Raw genomic sequence first — 25051 nt, forward strand, 5'->3', positions numbered from 1 at the left:
AAAAAATTACTCTGGCAGGGGTATGAAGATTCTCATGGAGAGTTAGGATTTCAGCTGTGCCTGGTTTGAGGTTTTATTACAAAATCTGAAATTCAGCTCAGCCTGTGGCCAATTTGGGAGCAAACTTGTTCTGATTTATGCTTTTGGGTGGAAGCTATGAAAATTTCTGGTTTCCCAGTGACCCCAAATCAGGTTCAATTCTTGGATATGCTCCCAAAATGAGAAAAGAACCTACAAAATTGGGATAATATTTTCCTTTCTTAATCGGATGAGAATTAGTTAGCTGGTTGGCCAAATTCACACCTCATGCAATTCCTGTCACTGCAATGAAGTTTTAGCAGGGATGTATTTGGCCCACTGTTCGTACAATGCATTGAAAATCCATAAAGCCATATGTAAATGCTAAATACATATTATTATTGTTACACTCTCACGATATGCTATGCATCCGATGAAGTGAGCTGTAGCTCACGAAAGCTCATGCTCAAATAAACTGGTTAGTCTCTAAGGTGCCACAAGTACTCCTTTTCTTTTTACGAATACAGACTAACACGGCTGTTACTCTGAAACAACTCTTTTTAATGCATTTGTAATGAGGTCTCACAGGCTTTGTGCTGATCATGAAAATTCTTTAAAAATAATTCCAGCCTCAAAGGTGTTTTTTAAGAGGGGCTTGTTGTTGTTTAGGAGGGTTAAGAAATGTGGAACATCATGCATTTTATAGCATCAGGCAGTCCCTGTCAACATTTTATTACAAAAACCGGGGACAAACCTCATAAAAATTAAGACAGAGAAATAAAATAAGGCAAAGTGTCATTAAAGAAGGGGAAAAGACTCCTGAACAATTAAATGGCTGTGAATTGTGCTTCAAAACTGCTATTACTTTCTGAATCTTTAAATCTCAGACCTAACTGAAGGATGACACACAATCAAGGACAGAGAGAACTTCTGATGCAAAAACTGGGCTTCTTGAGCAGTGAATCCACAGTACATTTGTAATTCAGCTCCTTTTAAATTAAACTGCTTAATGGTTTTTCATGGTTTTTAATAGAATATTGAGGCATACACAAGCAGAGAATTATAAACTGATATTATCTTGTCTCCTAAAAAACTTCAGTATAGATAGTTGACCATCAGCTCTTGTTTTGGTTGAAACAAATGCAGGGATTAAGTATTAACTCTTCACCTGCCAAAGCACAATAATATACTCAGTCTTAATAATGCCTTTCAGATACTTTTGAATTCAGGGATCCTGGTATCCAGGTGTTAGAAAGCTATCAGAAATCTGAAAATTGTAATTTAGGTTTCTTAAGTCTGAATCTGCAATTCAAGGTATACAAAACCAGGTATGTGACACTTAATGACATTGTTTTATATAAACAGTTTACAGGGCTGATAAAACATTTTTGAAGAGTGAGTCATGAAGGCAGAAACCATCCCATAAAGTTACCAACTATTTCAGTCTCAGAATGTAAATAATGCTCAAGTTATTTTTGACCAGCACATTGACATTACTTTCTTTTTAAATGTTATAAACTTCAGTATTTTGAATGTTGAGAACTGATCTTATCTGGTAGCAGTCTTTCTGTCAGCCTTAGCACCAAAGTTAGTGCACAAGTATGTTTATATAAGTGGAAAAAACGAACACACACTTACTTGATAACAGAACCAAACCTCTAAGCACTTCTGCACTATCTTCCTTCCTACCTACCCCACTCAACGACAACTGATAGGGTTGACTTGTTAGGGATTGAGATTCTCATAAGCTAAAAGTGTTTTTATTTGTCCTATCCTCTGTTAATATTCAGATAATGATTTTAAGGAACAGCATGTTTTATGGGAAATGAGAAGAATTGGTGTGCCTGTCTCCTTCTACTTATCTGTTACTAAGGAGGACAGTTGCCTGTACAAACATTGGGAGCTGATGCCAGTGTTCAGAAGGAAGAAAGTGTTTCTCCAAATAGCAACCAGAGTGTTTAAAAAGCTTCTGAACTTTTTATCAAGGTGTTTGCATGACTCATTTCTCATTTTTCCTGTCTATGGTCACCATCGTCCTTGCTCACATTTGTGGTCCCTTTGCCAGCTCTCAGGATGGTACACAGAATTTCAATGGGATTCCGCTGAGCAGGTTTCAAAAGAGGTTCCTCTCCCTCCCTCCACCTTCCTACTTCTCTACACTACAAAGTTAAGATTAGCTTAGTCAAAAGCATACAGTCCATCACATCATGAGCTCAAATAATGTGTGCTAACAGAAAAAAAGGTGGAACGCTATACTTTTGTTCTTCTGCAGCTCTCACAAGGTTATAAAGGAACAGCTGTAGCAACTGCAGATTTAAGACCCAGTGGCCAGCATCTTTTCTACATTCTTGTGTTTGCCAAAGACTTTGGAAACATTTGGAGTAAAGAAAGAAGCACAATATAACATTAAATTATCAAGTACTATATCCCACATTCACCTTATTGTGGATGATATTGCACTTTGGGGCTCTGCAAGATATGTCAGAATTCAGAACCCTCTCTGTTACCTGCTGCTGGTCAATAAGCTATGAAAACGTATATCCATCTGTTCTAGTCTGAGCGGATCACTTTTTCTTGTCTCCTTGTTTAATGCTCAGTTTTTGTGGGTATCATGGCACTAAAGCCTTCTCTTGGTATCAGTACACATTATGCACAGTTGGTCTTTTGCACTGTTTATGTATTATTAGATTAATTGTATCCTTTTAACTCCCCCACAACATGGGCAAAGCAAATGCCTAAATTAGACTAATACAATATTCTTGGCACAAATACATGGGTAAAGTGACTGTGCTAATTAAAACAAAGTTGGTGGCGTATGTTTGTAGTCCAACTATTCTGCTTGCCAGATAGCTACCTAAATTAATGTAGAAGGGACTTTTTTTGTGCTCGAAATGAAAAAATGACACTTTCCCAGGTACGTTCACATTAATGAAGTCTGCAATATACAATTAAAAAAACCCTAAAATAACAGCTAGGATAGACAGATTCTCAGCTGGTGTTAATTAGGGTAGCTCCATTGACTTCAATGGAACTACGCTCACTTGTACCAGCTGCGAATCTGGCTCCCTGTTTTTGAATTTAATAAAACAGAAGTATTAACTATGAAATAGGAAGCTACCAACTTGGAAGTAAGATAACAATTACCTACCACAAACTGTTTTCCTAAATAATAAAATTTATTTTCATTCATATGATTGGCTGTACTTTCTGTCTCCACTGTGAGACTGGATTTCCTACTAGGAAATATCAGGAAAATTGTATCTCTTATTAAGCGACCATTGTGTCTGTCACTTACAGAAATACTAAAAGAACGAGAAGTCTTCTTAAGAACTGAAAAGGGGGACTGAAAACTCTATATATACACACGTAATAATGCCTTGAGTATCCAGTGGATAATGCCTTGAGTATCTAAAAGACTTTAACTCAGAATTTTCAGCATTCAAGGTATCGCCTATAATACATTAAAGTTATATAAAAATTTTAGTATTGCAAATACTGAAGTAGCATGTGTTTATCTCAGGAAAGGCTGTCAAAGTTTTAAAATTACCCACTCTATAAATATACACATATACGGAGAATGTATAATTTGCAATAGCTATCTCAACAAGGGGGCCTTTTAAGTATGCATACTTATACTGTGGTAACCATTAAATGTGACCTTTACCCCTATGTAGAACACTGTGGTCTAGGTATTTTTCCACAGAAAGAAGAGGAAGCAACTGGAGCAACTGTTTTTGTTGACAAGGGAATAAATAAGTTTCTGTGATCTTAAGTTTACCAAAATATTGTGAGATTTCAGCGAGGGGCTCTCATCAAAATAAATCTTCATACAAGATTTTGAAGAAATAAAGAGAGTGAATTCTAAATAAGGAAAATAAGTTGGCTTTTTTTATTATATGCTTCAATTAAGGCAATCTAATATCTGCCCCTTTACAATAGCGGGTAAGTGGGAGGTAACGTGTACACCACTAATTTCATCACTAAGATATTAGAGGCAGTTAAGACCTATTAGATCATCCTCTTACCAATGCAAAATATAATTCCCAGGTAGCAAAAATCAACTTAGCAGATACTACATGAGCTTGACAAAAGGCTGAGAAATCTCCTTTTGGATTGCACATGACAAAGAGCCAAAGCTCCTGGACCGTACTTATTAGTGGTTTATGCTAGCATAAATTCAGCCAGAGGTCCCCAGCGGCACGACAGCTGCAGGGGAGCAGTTTGCAGCAATACGAAGTGTCACAATCAGGCAGAGGGCCAGAACAGGCCAGCTCATTGGACAAAAAGGAGACAGACAGAATCCCCATCTACTCTGGACAGGAGGGTCTCTCCTCCCAGGCACCACTGTTCTTCACAAGATGGGCTTTCCTTTAAGGAGCACAGCATTGCTGGCACGGGGCAGCATAATTTACAAGCTCTTGTCTACAGAATGTGCATTTGATTATTTGTGTGTGTCTATTATTCAAATCATACATTTCTGCCAATTACTGGAGCACATGTTTCATCTTACCTTCTTGATCTGTTATTACCTCATCAGAATTAAGCTGCAGCACTCTACTTGCCCCAGCCAAGCAAGCATTAAAAATCCTTTCTAGCACAATAAATATTGTAAAACAGGCTAGGTAACAGCACAGCCTTCCAAGCTTGCTTAACTAATGAATCACCAGCATATATTTTAAAAGAGCTAATTTGATCCCTCTCTGCAATAAAAACTAAAGGGGAAAAGAAGAATTAAGGAGCAAGCAATAGTCAGTTAAACCTGTGATCTGGACTGCTTTAATATGGTACAGTACATTAAACCTTGCAACAAGACTCAATGCCTTTCTACTTCTCTTTTGGCATTCCATGCCCAGCAAAGTGTATAGCGAGCTTAAAGTTTTTATTTTTGCCATAAATGATCATTTGACGCTGCTTCTCCACCATAGTATGCATTTCATTTAATAAACTTTATAATAAAAAACTACTAAAAACATTTCTCCATTCAAGGATTACAATACAGAGGAGCTTAATTTAGTTCCATTAGTTTTAGCATCTGTGTTTTAAGCAGTAGACAGCTTCAAAAGTAGGTACTGAGGTGACAATGAGCTTCAGTCATGTATTAATGTAGAAAACAAATTGGACACTTAATACATTTCATACTACAACAATAACAGGCTGGCAGTGTTTGCATACAACACTCCACCATGTTAGAAGGTGTTCAACCTGCTTGGAAAAGGTCAACTGAGTTCTGATAACTGGACATAAGCGAGGTAGCAGTGGTTATCTGATGAGAGGACAAGGGTGTGGGCTTGACTCGTGAGCAGTCCTTAGGGAAGAATCCTAGGAGGAGCCAAGCTTGGGAAGAAGGTTTGATTTGATTTTTTAAGCTCATTGGTTAATAATGCCAAACCAAAAGAAAGGCAATTAGTTTTAATTAAACAAATTATATGGACTGTGTTTGTAAAGCAGGTTGGGACAGACTTGGTTCAGTTGGCTGGTTGGCCCAGGTTCCAGTGTGAGTTAGAGCATTACATGCTAGTGTATTCCTGTTCCAATGACCTCCCTAATTTGAAATAATCCTTTGTCACACTAAAGAATGTAACAAGAGGCCAAATTTTCAAACAATGGTACCTAAACTGACCAACAAAATCTGCATGTTCAAACAGGTAATTTCACCTGAGGAACTGGTAAAGCTACTAGCAGCAAGAGAGAGTGGTGACTCCTCTTTTAGTGAGATCTTAAATCTCTCCAAGTAAGACATGTAAAACAAGTAGCTATCACAGTTGTAGGTGCTTAATAAATGTTGTAATAATAAAGATACACCATCATGTTGGCATCCTTGTACAAGCTGCACATTCAATTTTACTCCTGGGGGAATTCTGCACCACTGCGTGTACAGAATTCATGCCCCCCCCAATTTCTTTGCTTTCTGACAGGGAAGCTGCAAGAGTGGTCATGCACCCTCTCTAGCTGTGCAGGTACATCGTTTCAGGAACCTGAAGCAGTTGGCAGAGAGGTAAATCACTTCAGGGCTGGTGACACCCTAGCCGGTGGCTCCTATCCTGCACGGAGATCAGCTGCTAGTTCTGGCTGAGCTGGAGGTGGGAGAGGACGGGGCTTCCTCTTCCCCAGCAAGGAGCAGATGGGGCTGGGTCAGACCCACCCCCAGAAACCTCCCACCGGCTGCAGGAAGCTCAGCATCCTCCCCTGCTTCCTGCCCCTATCGCTCCTCAGCCATGGAGGGAGGGGTCACTGTACAAGGAGCTCCTCCCCCGTGCATCTGGGCCTCCCATACACGGACCCCCCCGCCAAACCTCACCCTGTATACCCAGACACATACCCCCAGCCCTCCATACCTGAACCCCACCCCACTGAACCTCAACTCCTGCATCTGGAGCCTCCCTGCCTCCAGACCCCACCTCTGTGCTCTCTGCACTCAAACCCCCACCATGATGAGCCCCACCCCCCTGCACCACCCTGAGGCCCCTCATCCAGACCCTCACCCCACTGACCCCCAACTAGCTGCACCCAGATGCCTACCCCCCAAAACCCCCTCCCACAGCACCCAGACCCCCCCGCTGAGACCCCCCACACCCAGACCCCCCTGCTGAGCCCCAACCACCTTCACCTGGAAGCCCCTGTAGAGTCCCATTGCCCCTGCACCTAGAATACCCCCAACGAGTCTCTGTGCATCCAGATCCCCCCACATCTAGGTCCCGCACTGAGCTCCCTGCACCCATATGGTTCCACACAGAACCCGCTCACCCCACACCCGGATTCCCCCCATACTGAGCCCCTTCACATTTGGATCCTGCCTGGTTGAGCCTGCTTGCCCCACACCTGGCACAGAGGAGCAGGGCCTCAGGGTATTTCTGGGGCAGGCCCAGCCCTTGTGCTGTGTCATGGTCAGGTGCAGCCTCACCACTGAGTCCATGTCAGGGGGCGTGGGGGCTGCAGGGTGATCTCCCACCTTCATGAAGTCAGTGGCCTGTGCTCCCACTGCCATGCTGGAGCCCCTGCATTTATTTATTGACAAATAAAACTTGCAGAATTTTAAAATATTGTGTGCAGGATTTTTAATATTTTTAATGCAGACATTTAATTTTTTGGTGCAGAACTCCCTCAGGAGTAATATTCAAATACATGTTCTTCACATACTGCTGCTTGTATGTGCAAATGTACACATTTTATGGGTTAAAACTTAGCCAGCTATTTTTGAAAGTTCATAATATCATATAATAAAACAGGGAAACCAATAAATTAATTTATCTTTTTTAGTAGCTGAAATGAAGACATTTTCTTTGGATTAGATGTTTATTTCTATGTGGATCTGTGACAATACTGCAGGAACCAAAATATTTAGGAGATTGAACCTTAACGTACACCCACCTTGCCTCATGCATATGCCACCATAACTGTGATTAATTCCTGATGCAACCTGAAAAATCCCTTTGGTAATTTTTTAATCTAATATGGCTGCACCTACAGCCACCAAGAAACAATAGTACTCTTGCTTAGCGCAGTATCCTCTCCACCATAGTATTGTACTGCCGTGTCAACATCAGGTCATATTCTAGTGAAGGGCTTGACGAAGCAATATAATTTTCACTCTGAGACAAGAATAATACCAACCAAGCTGCAATGACAATACAAGAGAATTTCTCACAGAGTGCAGCAACAGAGGGAAGTAGGACAAAAGCTAATTCACTGAATGTACAAAGTTAAGATAAATGCCCTCCCACTAGTAAGAGACCTCAGGCAGCAGCTCCAAGGGCCATTAATAATTGCTCTGGTCAGTGGATAGTTGCTATGAATTGATAACATTTTTTGTGGGGAAAATAAGCTATTTTAAAAATAAATAGTGGAGTCTCACACATACTAACTGATTTTTCAAGATGTTATGATGTAACTTCTGCCTGTGGCATACTGTGTTAATCTGTAAAACAGACGTGTCATTTTATATTTGAAAAAATTCTTACAAATTTGCTGAGTTATTCTAAGAGCAAATTCCTACAGAGAAAAAAAGTACAGTGAGTCCCTTCCTCCCCAGGGCAGCAACAAGGCAGGATTCCAAACTAACACCCTAGATAGCATTACATTGAAGGACTGGCTGACCATCCTCGCCAGTCTACCATACTCCACCATCTATTCAATGCACAGGAGGTAAGAGGGCTTAAACTGTGCAGCCATCATCCGATGATTCCAAATAGTATAATCAAAGGATTATGTGTACGTAAAATACTGCAGGTCAGTAAGAAGCTGGGCCTTTCCAAGGCATCTGTTGAGCATTCAAGGACAGCAGCAATTCCTTCCCACCCTCTGGAGATAGAGCAGATAGGAAGGACGGTCATATAATTAAGGCATAGAACTTTGATTCAGGAGATCTAGATTCAGTTCCTGGCTCAGCCACAGACTTTCTGTGTGATTATGAGTAAATCACACACTCTCAATTCTCCACTTTTTGTCTTGTCTATTTCTATCATAAGCTCTGGAGATAAGGAATGTTCTTACTGTGTGTTTTATAGTGTTTACCAGAATGGGGCCCAAATCCTGGCTGACGTCTCCTAGTGCTACACTAAAACAAATAATAAATAATAATGAATTGAAAGACACTTAGCATATCTCCCTGGCTAAGGGAAGTATAAGACATTGCAATTGCTAGTTGGATGGGAAGCTGGAGAATAAAGTGCAAAATACTGAAGATGAAAGATTAGGAAACCTCCAGTCTCCTCCAGAATGGACACCATGGTAGGAAAAATGTGCACAGCGGGTTACAGATTTTAGACTATAAGAGCTTCAATCCGGTTATGATGCCTTATTTTTATGTTCACAAAGCATCTAGCACCCTGCGGGTGGTACCAGAAAGAAACATCAAATTTCTTCAAAGGTACAAAGGGTAATTACAAGCCCAATTCCCACAGAAAGTCTCCACTGATGCTTTCTGAAAATGTCCCCCAACAACAACATATCACAATATAAAGGAATGCAATGAGCACATAATGCAGTATTATAATTATAAAGTCTTTTAATTTTTTTTAAATGATCATGAAAATAACCATGTTCTATAAACCAAAATATATCTAATCAGCCTGTTCTAATATTCTAGAATGATTAACAATCAATTCATACATTATTTAGACAGAGATGAAATTATCTCTGTTAATTGCTTGCAGTTTTCAACTCATTGTGGCACTATGTTGGTTATTACAAAAACAACCAACAATATTATTTATGCTTTTGATAAGCAACAAGAAGTTCAGTCGTTATTATTGATTTTTCCAAAGCACTCAATGTGATGGGCCATTTTATTAAATGGACTTGAAAAAAATAACGTTAGCTCTGACTCTTTGGGTGGGTACCAGAGCTGAAATAAACAGTGATAAACAGGGTGATTTTTATTTGTCAGATAAAGTCTATTACTAAAGAAGTCCCACAAGAGTCTATTTTAGGTTCCCTCATTCTCTTAACAGCAACAATATAGTACAGGCACCTGCAAGCTCCTCAGTTCATCTTTCTATTGATGATACTATTTTGTATTCTGTAGGTAGGCCATTATCGGCAGTTCTGAATGAGCTACCAGAGGATTTTAATACAATTCAGTCAACGTTTTTGGATCGTTGCAAATGTGATTTTTGAAAAATACAATAAATAATAATAAAAGATCAGCATCTGGCCTAATTGTACTTCATTAGGATAGCTCACATGAGTACTTGTCTACACTTACAGTGGTGCAGCTAAATCAGTGCAGCTGTGCTGCTGTAACCCTTACGCCAACGGGAGAGTTTCTCCTGTGACCATAGGTACTCCACTTCCCGAGAGGTGGTAGCTATGCTGATGGGAGAAGCCCTTCCGTTAACATAGCACTCTCTACACTGGGGGGTTAGATTGGTCTAACTACATTGCTCAAGGGTGTGGATTTTCCACACCCTTGAGTGACACAGTTATACCGACGTAAGTTTGTAGTTTAGTCCAGGGCTCAGTAAGGCAAGCCTGGCTTGGTGTTCCTGCATTATATCCAAGTTATTGATCTCTGTAATACTTAAGGAGGGGAGGAAGATGCCTTTTATAGAGGAAAAAAGAGGAAAACTGCAGATTAGGATGGTTTTAATAACCACTGATCATACAGTAAGTACTGGACAAGAAGAAACCATTTAAACTGATACACTGAAAGATTTAGCCAAATGATTTGGCAATGAATTTTTGGAGGATTTCAAACTTCTCACTGTAATTTCCTTATCACCTCATACTTCCTGGGGTACAGGATATAATATAAAATTTACATTATTAAAAGGATAGGCTCCCAAACTTATTTCCTGAGCCCTTCCAGGTGGTTCAGAAAGCTGGGCAGCAGTGTACTGCTGTTGGCTCTGCTTCCTTGCATGCAGCCACAGCCAAGATGTCTGCAAGCAGGATGGCTACCATGAGTGGATACTGCAGCCTAACAGGCATTGCGTCTGCCATCCAAGTGCCATGAGCAGCAAGAGACTGCTACCACAGGGAGCAATCAGGAACCACTGAGGAACCCACTGCTTCTGATGGGAGGCAAGAGCTGCTGCCAGAGCCACCACTGCCACTCTGGTGGGAGTGCACTCAGGAGACACTAGCCAGGGACCCACAGCTTCTGGAGCTGCCAGAAAGGGAGCTGTTGCTGCTGAAGGAATCACCAAGAGTCATAACAGACAATCATGATCAAGCCATTGAATGAGATAGCGGTGAGTAACCCAGCAAAGGAGGTATTTCAGGGGAGGAAGGGGTGGGAGAAGTCAGAATTGGGACACTGCATGGAGGGATTGGAGTGGGAGCCAGAATGGGGAAGACTGAAGTAAGGACCCTGCATGGGGAAGAAGGCTGGAGCAGGAAGGTCCTAGACAGGTAGAGCAAGAAGATTGTTCGACTGGAGGCCCTGCATGGACAAGAAGAGGCTAGAGTAGGAACACTGGATGGACAATAAATTGAGTTAGAAAAATAGGGCAAGATTAAGGAAGCATGAAATGAAAGGAAAAAAGAAAGCTTACAAAGTTTTCCCAAGCTCTAGGCTGCCCACGTGCAGCCAAAGAGTGTTCATAGAACCATAGAAGATTAGGATTGGAAGACACCTCAAAAGGTCATCTAGTCCAAACCCCTGCCCAAAGCAGGAGCAACCCCAACTTCCACATCATGGAAGTTGGGGTTCCATCAAGGAAGTTACATCATGACATTGCATCACCACACAGTAAACATTCCACCCTGATGGAGACTCAGACTTCGAGATCAGAAGGGACCATCATGATTACCTAGTCTGACATTCTGCACATTGCAGGCTACAGAACCTCGCCCACCTACTCCTCTAATAGACTCATAACCTCTGGCTGAGTTACTGAAGTCCTCATAGTTTAAAGACTTCTAGTTACAGAGAATCCACCATTTACACTAGTTTAAATCTGTAAGTGAGCCATTCCCCTGCTGCAGAAGAATGCAAAAAACCCTCAGGGTCTCTGCCAATCTCACCCAGGGAAAAATTCCTTCTCAACCTCAAATAAAAGAACATTAGAATGGCTATACTGGGTCAGACCAATGGCCACAGCAAACAGAGGTTAGGAACCCCCAAAGCATGGAGTTGCATTCCTGACTATCCTAGCTAATAGCCATTGATGGACCTATTTGCAGGTGTCCAGAACTACAGGAAGAAATTTACTAGGCACTCCTGCCCATGCAAAAATAATATAGTTGAAAATAACATAGTATTTGAAGGTAGATAATTTCATGCAGAGAATGAAATCATGATATTTTAAACTGGGCAATCGCTACTACAAATGTTTCCAGTAACAGTAAATCTGCACCTGCAGATTCCAGCCTTGTTTTGTTTCTTGCTTTCTATCTGAATTTTCTGATGGACAGTGCTGCTGCTGCTAAGAATGTTAGTTTGCTTTGCCTCATACTGTATACATTTAGCTTTAGATCAGGGCCTTATCCTATAGAATAAACATGCCGTGCAGTGCACCTCAGAAACAGTACCTCACAGTGCTTAATAACAGTAAACACAAAATGAAGAAAAAACCGATGCTACTGTGCACTTAAGAGTAAGATATACCACTTCCTAATTTTGAGTGAGAGTGCTCTATCAAAGAAATGCTGAATAAATGATGGAACTAGAATCCGCTCCTTTCTAATGATTCTAAGGAGCTGAGCTACAATATATGAATGAGGCAGTCGATGAAGTGTTGCAGTGGTGATGAACAGGATCTTAAAGTCGACACTACTGGAAGTTAAGTAAAGATTGTAGGAGAGGGGTAATATGCTGATGAACTCTGAAGTGATTACTGCCTATAGTTTATGTACAACTAAGTGTGATAAAGAACATTTATATTAGAAGGGCTTTTAAAAAGTGCAAATACAGTAAGCACTTTCCAACACTCTCCAATTAATCAGTATTCTGTATTTAAATTAACTGTACCATAAGTGATGAATCTTTTCAGATCCTGAACTCATGCACAGTATGGCATGAGAAGGCAAATTCATTTGGCAGGCATCCACACTGGAAACTGAATGATCATAGTGTTCACCTTGCAAGCAATTAATTATGTACCTTACCCATAGCACGCACTGAGTATTTTAGAAATTCACTGAGAGGGAAACTGTAGTTCAATTCCCTGTTCTCTCATTTGGATCAAAATATAGCAACACTGATATCTACCAGCAAGTTGCTGGATATTAATGTGCTAGATGAAACATCATTTATCATGTCAGTACCTCTGCGGGAGAGTAAAAAATCACAGCAGACAAAAATTACACATGTCAGTGGAACTTTGACTGGCAACAGCATGGCTCTTCTTTAGGGTAGCGTATCATATAACCTGACTAGTCAAGCGGCAAGAATCCCCTTTAGCTAGATGGCCAGAGGAAACCTAAGTCCTTTCTTGTAGCCACATGGCTAAGAATGCAGATGACAGTGGCCAAGTAGAATTTTGTAGTGGAGTGTGATGGGGTGTGTACCCCACACAGGACCTCATTGTGTTAATGTGGGCCTGAGGGTAAGAATAAATTATCAGTTTTCAAAGTAGAGAGAGGTAAATAGCAGGGTGCCCACACGATCTGTACTGAGACTGTTCAACATAATCATAAATGATGTGGAAAAAGGAGTAAAGAATGAGGTGGCAAAGCTTGCAGATGACTCAAAATTACTCAAGATAGTTAAGTCCAAAGGTGACTGTGAAGAGTTACAAAGGGACCTTACTAAATTGGGTGAATGGGAACAAAACGGCAGAAGAAATTAAGTGCTGATAAATGTAAAGTACTGCACACTGGAAACACAATCCCAATTATATGTACAAAATAGTGGGGGGTTTAAAGTAGCTGTTACCACTCAGGAAAGAGATCACTGTGACTAGTTCTCTGAAAACATCTGCTCAATGTGGAGCAGTAGTCAAAAAAAGCGATCAGAATGTAAGGAACCACTAGGAAAGTGATAGAAAATATGACAGAAAATATCTTAATGGCACTAAGGAACGCCCACCCCTTGAATACTGCACACAATTCTGGTCGTCCCATCTCAGAAAAGATATAGTAGAATTGGGAAAAGTACAGAGAAGGGGATGGAACAGCTTCCATATGAGGAGAGATTACAAAGACTGGGACTGTTCAGTTTAGTAAAGAGACGACTGAGGGGGGATACGATCAAGGTCTATAAAATCAGGACAGGTGTGGAAACAGTGAATAAGGGAAGTGTTATTTACCTCTTCACATAACACAACAACCAGGGGTCACCCAAAGGAATTAAGAGGCAGTAAATTTAAAACAAAGATAAGGAAGTACGACTTCACACAACTCACAATCAGCCTGTAGAACTCATTGCCAAAGGACGTTGTGAAGGTCAAAAGTATAACTGGATTAAAACAAATAATTTGATAAGTTAATGGAGGATATGTCCATCAATGGCTATTAGCCCAGGTGGTCAGGGATGCAACTCTATGCTCTGGGTGTCCCTAAACCTCTGACTGCCAGAAGCTGGGCCTGGATGACAGGGGATGGATCACTTAATAACTGCCCTGTTCTGTTCATTGTCTCTAAAGCATCTGGCACCAGTCACTGCTGGAAGACAGGATACTGGGCTAGGTGGACCATTGGTCTGAACCAGTATGGCCATTCTTATGTTCTTATGATATGGTCTTTAATTATACCATCACATACTATTTGTTCCACATTTTTCCCCTGACTTCTTTTTTCCCTCTCATGTGGGGGAAAATAGATTTTTGCCCCAGATCTAGATTTAAAAAATCACTTTTGTCCTTCACATCTTCTAGCACACTATTGCCTGTGCTGGAAACTCCCATCCTGAACTGGTTCACTACATCTCAACCATTTACTTATTCAAACCATTCCTTTAGATGAATTCTTTCCAAAAGATCTATAAAATCCTCGTCCTCCATACTGAGTATAAACAAAGATATTTAAAAAATCCAAATAAAAGTAATGAAAGCTAACAAGATGTACGCTACTCAGGTCAATCACACAGCTCTTCATTACACCCCATTCCCCTGTTTCATAGGCTTTCCTCTTGTCTGAAAGGCACCATGCACATAGCTGCTGCTACAGAAATAATAACTTCTTGTTTAAAAATAAAGTAGATGTCTATCACAATTAATACACAAAAATGGTCATTGCTGTTGCTAAATATTGAGGTCCCTTTTAGCACACGAATGGGACTAATGTTCACTTCTCTCTCCTCCTAACATTCCCCCTCTCAGATGACAAAAACGTTATGATTCTAGAGAATACCCAGATTACAGGCTCTTCCAGTAGGTTTAGTATACATTTATAAGCCTTGAACTAGGACTCTTAATAGAAGTGAGTGGGAGGTTTCACTGGTCTGCGCAGAGAGAGGAATACCAGAGTACAACTGCTTCCTCTTTGTGCAGTCAGCCATCAATAGCACAGTGCAACGGTTGCCAACAAGCTGAGAACAGGCAGGTCCAGAATTGTGAGATGATGGTAGGGCCAAAAAGTAGCTGCACAGTTCCAGTCCTAGGTGACAAATTCCAAGCCCAGAAGGGGCCATTGTGACCTTCCAGCTGGCCTTCCTGACAAAACAGCCCATAGAACTTTGCCAAAAAAATACCTAGAACATATACCAATACCTAGAACATATCTGACAATTACATTGCGAGACCTATCAGCCAGACAGCTTTTAATCCATTTAATGCACGCAAGGTTAATTTATATCCTTTTCATTTTTTAATCAGTTGTGTTATATGAAATCAAATATCTTACAGAAGTTGAAGTGTATGCCATCAACATTATTACCTTTAACAACCAAACTACTAATCTCATCAAAACTAGATATCAAGTTAGTTTGACAGGATCTATTTTTCATACATCCATGTTGATTGGCATTAATTATATTACCCTCATTCAATTCTTTATTAATAAAGTTCCATATCAGCTGCTCCATTATCTTCCCTGGGATTGATGTCAGACTGACAGGCCTATAATTATCATGGTCACCCTGTTTACCCTTTCTATATATCAATATAATATTAGCTTTCTTCCAGTCTCCTGGAACTTCCCCAGTGTTCCAAGACTTATAGGAAATGAACAGTAATGGTCCAGCGAGCTCTTTAGCCAACGCTTTTAAAACTTGGGTGCAAAAAATATGGACTTACTGACTAAAAATGTGTAACTTTATTAGCTCCTATTTAACTTCCTTCTGATGTACTAGTGAAATGGAAAATATGACCTTCATCATATGATATGACTACATCTGTTCTTCCCCGCCCATTCAGAACAGAAATATGTATTGAATACTTTTGCTTCTTCTTACTTATTATTGATAATTTTACTATTCATCTAGTGATGGACTAATATCAACGTTAAGATTCTTTTTCTTCCTAACATACCTAAACTCCTTATTAGCTCTGCTGGCCATAGATTTCTCTGTGTGTCTCTGTGCTTTCTTTAACAATTTTCTACAATTCCTAGCTTCTGATTTTTAAAATGTTATATATAGAACAGAAGAAAGGGAAAGCTGATAGTAAAGGAAAGTAACGGGATGAAAAAGGGAAATATGTATAATTTTATAGCTGCCTTTACTTCCCTTCTAAACCAGGTCAGTTTTCTAACCAATACAGCCTTCTTCCACAATTGTGGGACTGTGACTTTTTGGAAATTGAGTACAGTTTTGCTAAACAATTCCCAATGATCTTTCATGCTTTTCTATTAAATTCTTCCTCCCAGCTCTTCTGGCTCAATTGTTTTCTGCTTTGTGAAATGGGCTCTTTTAAAGTACCAAGTATATATATACATATATATATATATCTACCTACCTACCTACCTATATATATATACATATATACACACACACACACACACATATAAAACTGATCTGGACTTAATTTGTTTTCACATTATAGATGTGATCAAGTCATAATCACTTGTATGTAAGCTACCACTGATTTTTAGTTCTGTGATCAGTACCTCTTTCCTGTCAATATTTGCTTCTGCTTCTGAGTCTACATGGCAATCACAATGCTGTCCGGTCATGGGCTACCTTTGTAGGTCCAGGGTCCCTCTCAGTCTGGACCTATGGATCCTGCTTTAACCCATCGCTGTATTGAGGTTATAGGAAAGAGATATTGCAACTGTCTTTTCCTCTACTAAACATAAGGAGTCTTATCCCAGAACTCAAACATTTTTAATGAATTTATTTTGCCAGTGATCTCTGTGCAATGATGCTCTTCAAGAGCTCTCTGAAAAGGGCCATTTGCTTCACAACTGGGCCATAAAACACCCATACCTTGCTAGTCAGACCATTCACTGTGTGTTTCAATCAGCTTTTTGAAGACAGACAATTTATCTGAAATATCCTCAGTTGGTGTGTCAAGTGAAAACAACAAGTCCTTCATTGAATCAAATGTGTTCACTGGCTCAAACATCTGACAGGTACTGCTGCCTGTTAAGAATGATGATGGGGTTGACAGCCCCAAGGCTTTACTGAAGTGAGTGGATTTATCATATTGATATTTTATTTCTAAGCTTTACTGAAGACATTCTGAAAGTAAAGGATTCTCTGGTTATTTACTATTCAAGACTTTCAAAATGTATATGGACCAACTCACTGAAAAGCAACTTTTAATAGGCCAGAAGGAAAATGCAGTTCTGAAAAACTGCTTCCAACATCTGCGGCTTTCCAGGGTCCAGCTCCATCCAAGGAAAATGAACAGAATCATATGAGAGGTACCTGCAATTAATTATGTTACATCTGTTTGTCCCTTTAACTCTATACCACAAAGAGAGAATTCAAGATGGCAGGAGACCTCCATCCACTGGAGAATGGGAAATAAGAAAATCAGATTACATCATTTGAAAAAAGGTAATTGAGAAGTCAGAAGTGTGATTTCAGTAATATGTAAAATGAGACCACTTGATGCACAGGGAATAATATACTAGTTGTATTTGCCCCACCGTATGTATACACCTTTCACTAAGATCAATAGGAATCACATGCACAAATCAAGGGTAGAATATCACATATACTATAGTATTTATTAAACACACAGACACTCCTATTTCTATTTTCATTTCAATTGCAACAATTTAATGGCCTGAGATACACCAAGACAACAAAACGCTGCATTGGGTATTCATAGTGCAAAAGTCTGAATTCCTGTAGTCAATCTTTCATAAATTAAAAGGACAGTCAGTAAACCAATCTTTAAAGCACTACGTTTTACAAGTCCTAAATATCTGGTGTATCAGTTCAAGTCTCTTATTTTTCTTACTAATCCATAGTATAAAAACTATTTGCAGAACAACGTCTCACAGCGTAAACAAAAAACTAAACTATAATTTAAATGTGAGAGGTAGCCCTTGATGGATGCTAGATTGTGCTTAGCCCTGCAAGGAGATGGAGTGGGCAAAAGTGTTAATGGAGTCTAGTATTACCATAAAACTTTCCAAAGGAGCAAAGCAAGGATGGGGCAGTGGACATGTCCCTCCTCTCTATAATAGCAATCGCAGCCATGCCAGTATAGGCATGCGAGAAGGTAGCATTAAAGCCACCAAATTTTCTTGTGATTTTAGTACCTCTAAATCAGAGTTTCTGATAAAGGCTGTTCCCAAATCTCAATTTAGTTTTACAAATCAAATGCTTTCACCCCATTATATATCTCCTACTGTTAACTCTTAAAAGTAGCCTTTCAAAGTTCAATCCAGCCTGTTAGTGTTTTTATGTCAAGATCTGTTTTTTCTTGTCTACGGTTTCTTTTCAAAGACTTTACAAGTGTCTCATGGCAATCATCGCAAAAAAAGCCAGACTGACATGGAGCTTAACAAAGTGATCTACTGAGGATTCATCAGAGTAAAATTGCCCGAACTGTATAAATTAAGAAATGCACTGACGACGTGCCTCTCTCTCCCCATAAAACAAAACGTTATCTTCAGATGCAGAAACCATTTTGAAAGCTTCTGCATCTAGAGAATAAAGCATTCAGAAATGCACAGCATAACCTTTTACAACAACATCTTACAGTACTAATCACATAGAAAGGATAAATACATTTGTGTCACACTACTGTCAAGCCCATTAACCTTATTTAGCCAAACCTCAAAAGCATAGCTGCCAAGTCCCCTCAAATGAATAAGTGAGCTTTTGTTAGAAGGCCATTAGATTCCTCCATGGGGAAAACTGTGGGTTTGCTCTCCTTTCTATATTTACATCATTATAAATAAAAGCAAAATTCCCCTCAGCATTTCAAAATGATCTTCTATTAATAGTGGAACATATTCAATTCTCATTTACACAAATGTAAACCCAGTAAAACTCAGTTGGTTCCGCTGAATGGAGAGGGAGTATTGGCTCTTGGTTTTACATGCAACTCTTCTATATACCAGTGTGCAATGGTATCTGCCTTTTTATTATATTTCAAACTGAAAATTAATATTTAATGTTGAAAGAAACTATGGTGGATGCATGACAGCACGATCATCTGAGATGATCAAAGCTAGAACATTCAGCACTAGATGCACAAAGATGCAACTGCACAACCTATCACCTGAGCTAAAGGAATAACTCCATTAGCTAACAATAAGCAGTAGGCTGTTATAGTCTCTGGTGCCAGTCACTAAAGGGACACATGATCACACACACTAAGCCAATGCATTACACTATCATTCTATATAGTCTTCTGCATTGATGTGCCATTTGTTCAACATGCTTCCATTTTTTATTATTGTTTAGTAGTGTTCTTTCCTAATGTCCAGATCAATGGAAGCACTTAAGAAAATGAACTTCAAGCATGCATTTAAAGTTAGGGATAGGGATGCTTTCCTGAATTGGGGCCTACACTTTAACTGTGCCTCTTACTATATTAATATTATATTTTTATTAATTGCCCAGTACTCTCAATGTTCTCCAGGTCTATTTGAATTTTCTGCTATTATCTAACTCCAATTTTAGTACCATCTGCACATTTTATTGATGCATTACTCATTTAATTTTCCAGCTCAATTATAATGACATTAGACACTACTAGTTCCAATATAAGGAGAGTTTAGTCTGCAGAAACCTACAGTACTTCTGTACTAACAAGTTAGTTTGTACAATATACAAGGTCCTATTTAGAAAGTTTCTAATTGCTGAATTTTTCCATTCCCTGTTTGAGTCTTAATCTTCATAAGAATTTATTTTATATAGTTGAGATCCTTATGTCCAGCCATTTATAGTAGCTTTCAAACACTCACATTTATTGATAGCTTACAAAAGAAAAACAGGACAGTTGAAATACTAACAGAAAGAGTGTTTAATGTAAAAAACTCAGGAATTGCTCGTTAGTGGTAAAACATGACGGTATGAAAGATAGCGCATGCAAGTGTCACCCACCAGCTGAAACTCTACAATGGTCAACGGATTTAGGAAAGCTAATGATATATATGAAATGGTACGTTAGTACACCATCACAGTAAATGAGCAACTTGCAAGTGGGCTATGCTTCTGAATCCTCGCAGTGCTCTGCTGAATCATCCTTTCTAGCAATTAACTTGTTTCTTTTTAAATAACAGGTGTCCCTATTAAGGATATATTGCAAAAGCACTCCTAGTGCTTTTGCAATATATCCTTAATAAATTTAGATTTAACTACTTCTGAAATTAATCCATAAACACAATTTCTAGCATCAGGATATGAAATATATCTGTTTGGATCATTACTCTACTAAACTAAAACTTCAAAAAAACATTTAACTTAGGTATGAGTTGTACAAACCCAATTTAAACAAATTAGGAAAGAAATTCTAATCATATGTTGCACTGGAGTTGAGGACATACAATTTATTACCTCCTAGGAGGCTGCCCTGAAATTTATGGTCTTGCAGGGATTTTTGTTAAATATTCTTTAAACAGCTTAGATGCAAAATGTTAGTATTTACAAATCCTTTGTACACTATTCAGTATTCATAAAAAATAATTAACTATGAAATATTAGTTCTTCTCGGACTAATAGATAACACAATGTAGGAGCCAGATTCATTTTATGATCTAAACTTATTTACTTGAAATTCTTTCCTGTGACTAACATGCAGATATTCAAAATCCTATCACATCTCCTAATTACACATTCTTAATTACTTCTGTCTTAATGGTTGCATAGCTATACTTAACAATGCAATGTAAAGTTGTTTTTTTAAAAAAAAGATGATTTAATTAAATATAACCATCAGTCCAAACTTCCTTGGTCATTCTTTTTATTTTGGATAACATGAGCTAATGAGAACTACTCACTATAACAAATGTTTAATTCTGATTTAGTAATATTTTTCCAGCTCCATTTTATTTAAATGTTTTAATAAGAATTTAACAGCTTGAAAGTTTTTAAGAGAGTAAATATATTTTTCTTTTTTATAGGGTACAGGCATATTGCTAAAATTGTGTGTCTTATGAAAGCCTATGAAAAAGCATTAAAAATGAACTGCTAATTAACTAGATCCAAATCCTGGATTCCTTATTCCTCAATAAGGCAAGTTTTGGCCTGTAACACATTCACTACTGGCTAGTACTAAGGCGATATAGTACATGCATGTGTTTGAAACACAAGTAGCAGAAACACAAACAAACCAAAAACTAAAACCAGATATATACCTTCTCATACAATCCAGCGCCCGGATAAAGAAGTCCTTGTGCAGTTGATGTTCATCCCTCAAGATTGAGCACTGTTCTAGTGTCACTGACATGGATGTCCTGTCTTTGGCACTTTTGCAACAGGTGAAACGGATTCCATTTAGCTTGCGGCAAATCTATAAAACAGACAAATCAAATGATTACTGTTGTGCATCCTATCCACTGTAAAGGATAGCATAAAATGAACTCACATATTTTACAGTTATAGAGAATTTACATCGAGGCTTAACTTTCTCTTTTTTTTTTTTTTTTTTTTGGTTAAAACTAACCCAACTCAAATGGAATTCAATCATTATGCTTCTGCCATGTGATCCTAAGTAGTTTAGTCAATGATCATCAGACAAACTGGAAAAGGAGCCAATAAAGAAAACTATTTTTTCTTTTAATGTCACATGTACTACTGTAATTAATGTTCACCTACACTGCCAAATACCAAATTAACATTAGAAGTATTTCAGGTAAGCTTCATTTCTAAGAATGAAATTCACTCTGGCCTGGAGGACACACGCAAGGTCCTCTGCACCATTTAACCTCCAGGGTGGGGTTGCACCAAGGAGGCTGTTAGAATTGACCCACAGGCCACGTCCAGAAAGATATATCATGTTAGAAAATGTATTAACAAACATGTTTTAACTAACATGATGTTAAATATGATTTTTTTCTTTGTGTAGGCAGGGACAAGTCATGTTTAAAAATGTGTTAGCTGGTCACGATTAATCCTAGGGTCCTTCCTAAGGTTAACCATGACTCACTAACGTGCTTTTATAAACATGACTGTTGCCGTCTACACTAAGAAGAAAATCGTGTTTAACATGATAGTTAAAACTTGTTAATGAACACAATGTCTAAAGATGTATTTTCCCAATGCAGACAAGGCCACAGAGGATTTTTTATACCCAGTGTATGTTGTGGAAGGTGCTCGTGCCAGACCTTCACAGGATGGTACAGATATTGGCAATGGGGCCCTGAGGAGGGACCATGGAATCCATGTTTATTAGACATGTCTGTGTAAACAGTACAGGAGAGGTTGCAGCCTCTATTTTAGCCAATTTCATCCAAATTACATATCTTAAAAACCAAATCTTAAAGCCCTTCATTAGCACAGCAGGTCTATAAATATCTGCCATCTTGGGAAAAATGAGGCAGCTATCTAATAGATTTTAGCAGGGCAAGGTTTGCTCTCAGGCACTGCGCTGGAAAGCGATTGCAGCTGGTGAGTGTTTGAGATCACTGAGCATTTTTGAAATATTCAAGGCTACAATAATAAGTACATAACTCCAGCACATTTGATGCAACAATCCTCTGGCTTTGTGCCTTCAGCCATTTGAAGTGTGTATTAATAGCCTCAGAAAACACAATTTGGAGTGTCTTATGATTCCTTTTTTATTGTATATTTCATTTTTAAGTCTTGTTTTCCGTTTGATTGCTATTAACTGTAATGTATATAGTACCATTAGTTGTGCACCACTTTTTACAACTGGTTATGTATCAGACAAGGGAAAGGATCCCTGTGCAGAGTTGCTAAATACAGGTGAAAGACCTGAGAGGATACAATTAGAATACAAATATTTTTGTGAAGGGCAGCACAGACTGACTTGGAGGTCACAGAAGCACCATTTAATACTCTCAGGTTTATTTTTTGAAGTAAAATTAGAAATTAAATGTGGCCCAACAATCAGGGGTGCTGCTACTAAAAGTGACACTGACCAGGCTGCACTGTGTATTCCTGACCCTTCCGTTATCAATTACTTGCATCGGTGCCCTGGGCTGTCTCAGTTTTTGTTTAAAAATTTTCTGTAGGATTATTAACGAGATCCTGATTAAGCTTTTTAAATTAAAATATGAAACTGAAAAGAGGCCATGATTTGACAGAACAGATGTCGAAGGATGAGAGATTTGAAATAGAACAGGGATAGGGAAAGGGTTAAGAAATATTCAATAGCTAAAAAACCACCATGCCCTACAAAATGTATATTGTCCTTACTCTTAAGTATGAATAATAGTAGTCATTTAAATGACTATAATTACGAATTACCAACCTGTGGAATCTGAGACACTACAGTATTTCTTTATATTCAGAAGAGGAAGTGATTGTAGTGAAACGGATTTCCATTATTGGTAAAAGTTAAAAGGAAAAAAGGCTTTTACTGTCTTTTCCCACTCTCTGTGATGTCCACCTATTTCATTTATAGTTCAGGTGTATGAATGCTTAATATTTTAATGAAGTGATATGGTGAGGAGATACCTGATACCTAGGATTTTGATCCTGCAAACGCTTAGAGTAAGGCAGCTTTTACTCATGAGTAATGGTTTTCAGGATTCTGACCCCGTATTGAAACCATACTTACAAAGCCATTCGTAGTTTTCAACCTTCAAACTGTCCAAGGTGTACACAATGAAAATATGTGAAAAAGACTGAAATATGGAACATGTTTCTTGTCATGACAAAAATTTATCCTGGTTTCTAATTCTAACACCTGTTTAAGGATGATTTCTCCCTTTGTGAATTAAGAAAATCAATTTTTAAAAACAGAAAACCAGAGGGAAAATTCCATCATGTGAAAATCATAGAATATCAGGGTTGGAAAGGACCTCAGGAGGTCATCTAGTCCAACCGCCTGCTCAAAGCAGGACCAATCCCCAACTAAATCATCCCAGCCAGGGCTTTGTCAAGCCTGACTTTAAAAACCTCTAAGGAAGGAGATTCTACCACCTCCCTAGGTAACCCGTTCCAGTGCTTCACCACCCTCCTAGTGAAAAAGTTTTTCCTCATATCCAACCTAAACCTCCCCCACTGCAACTTGAGATCAGTACTCCTTATTCTGTCATCTGCTACCACTGAGAACAGTCTAGATCAGTGTTTCCCAAACTTGGGATGCCGCTTGTTCAGGGAAAGCCCTTGGCGGGCCGGCCTGTTTGTTTGCCTGCTGTGTCTGCAGGTTCGGCAGATCGCAGCTTCCACTGGCTGCGGTTCGCCGCTCCAGGCCAATGGGGGCTGCGGGAAGCGGTGGCCGGTACATCCCTCGGCCCGTGCCACTTCCCGCAGCCCCCATTGGCCTGGAGCGGCGAACCGCAGCCAGTGGGAGCCGCGATCGGCCAAAACTGCGGACGCGGAAGGTAAACAAACCAGCCTGGCCCACCAGGGGCTTTCCCTGAACAAGCAGAGTCTCTTTGGTAGTTGAAAGCAGCTATCAAATCCCCCCCTTATTCTTCTCTTCTGCAGACTAAATAATTCCAGTTCCCTCAGCCTCCCTTCATAAGTCATGTGCTCCAGCCCCCTAATCATTTTTGTTGCCCTCTGCTGGACTTTTTCCAATTTTTCCACATTCTTCTTGTAGCGTGGGGCCCAAAACTGGACACAGTACTTCAGATGAAGCCTCACCAATGCTGAATAGAGGGGAACGATCATGTCCCTCGATCTGCTAGCAATGCTCCTACCTATACAGCCCAAAATGCTGGTCTCCCAACATTATCAGTACCAAAGGATCATCAATAGAATTTGAACCTTTGACCTTCAAATACAGAGCTCTACCACCTGGACTAAGTGAGCAACTATTAACCGCTAAGTGGACCAGCCACTATGAGAGGATATGATCCATACACTCTGGGTAACACAACTGTTTACTACTAGACAGCAGTTGAAGGAGAATCTATCTTACCCTACTGTAGCGTTTCATATTATCACCCATTACTGTAGTATCTGAGCATGTTCTACCTAAAATCAATAGTGAATTCCATAATGGCTTTCTGGCTTTCTTCCCTTTTGGGGTTAAAACCTCTGCTTTTTGCAGGAGGGTGGGTTAGGTTGTATGATTTATTTTTATTAGGCTGTCAAGTGATTACAAAAATTAATCTCAATTAATCGTGCTGTTAAACAATAAAAAAATACCATTTATTTAAATATTTTGGA

The 25051-nt window shown here is 39.2% G+C and overlaps 1 protein-coding gene across 2 annotated transcripts in view; it reads right to left on the minus strand.

The window, feature by feature from the left end:
* INPP4B (inositol polyphosphate-4-phosphatase type II B) overlaps nt 1-25051 on the minus strand; it is a 292155-nt gene that overhangs the window by 16505 nt on the left and 250599 nt on the right. For both annotated transcript variants that reach the window (XM_043545736.1, XM_043545737.1), the window contains one exon: nt 21103-21257. In XM_043545736.1, coding sequence (XP_043401671.1) covers nt 21103-21257 — 155 coding nt within the window. The remainder of the gene's footprint in view (nt 1-21102; nt 21258-25051) is intronic.

This window comes from Chelonia mydas, chromosome 4 (assembly GCF_015237465.2).
Source record: "Chelonia mydas isolate rCheMyd1 chromosome 4, rCheMyd1.pri.v2, whole genome shotgun sequence".
Lineage (NCBI taxonomy): Eukaryota > Metazoa > Chordata > Testudines > Cheloniidae > Chelonia > Chelonia mydas.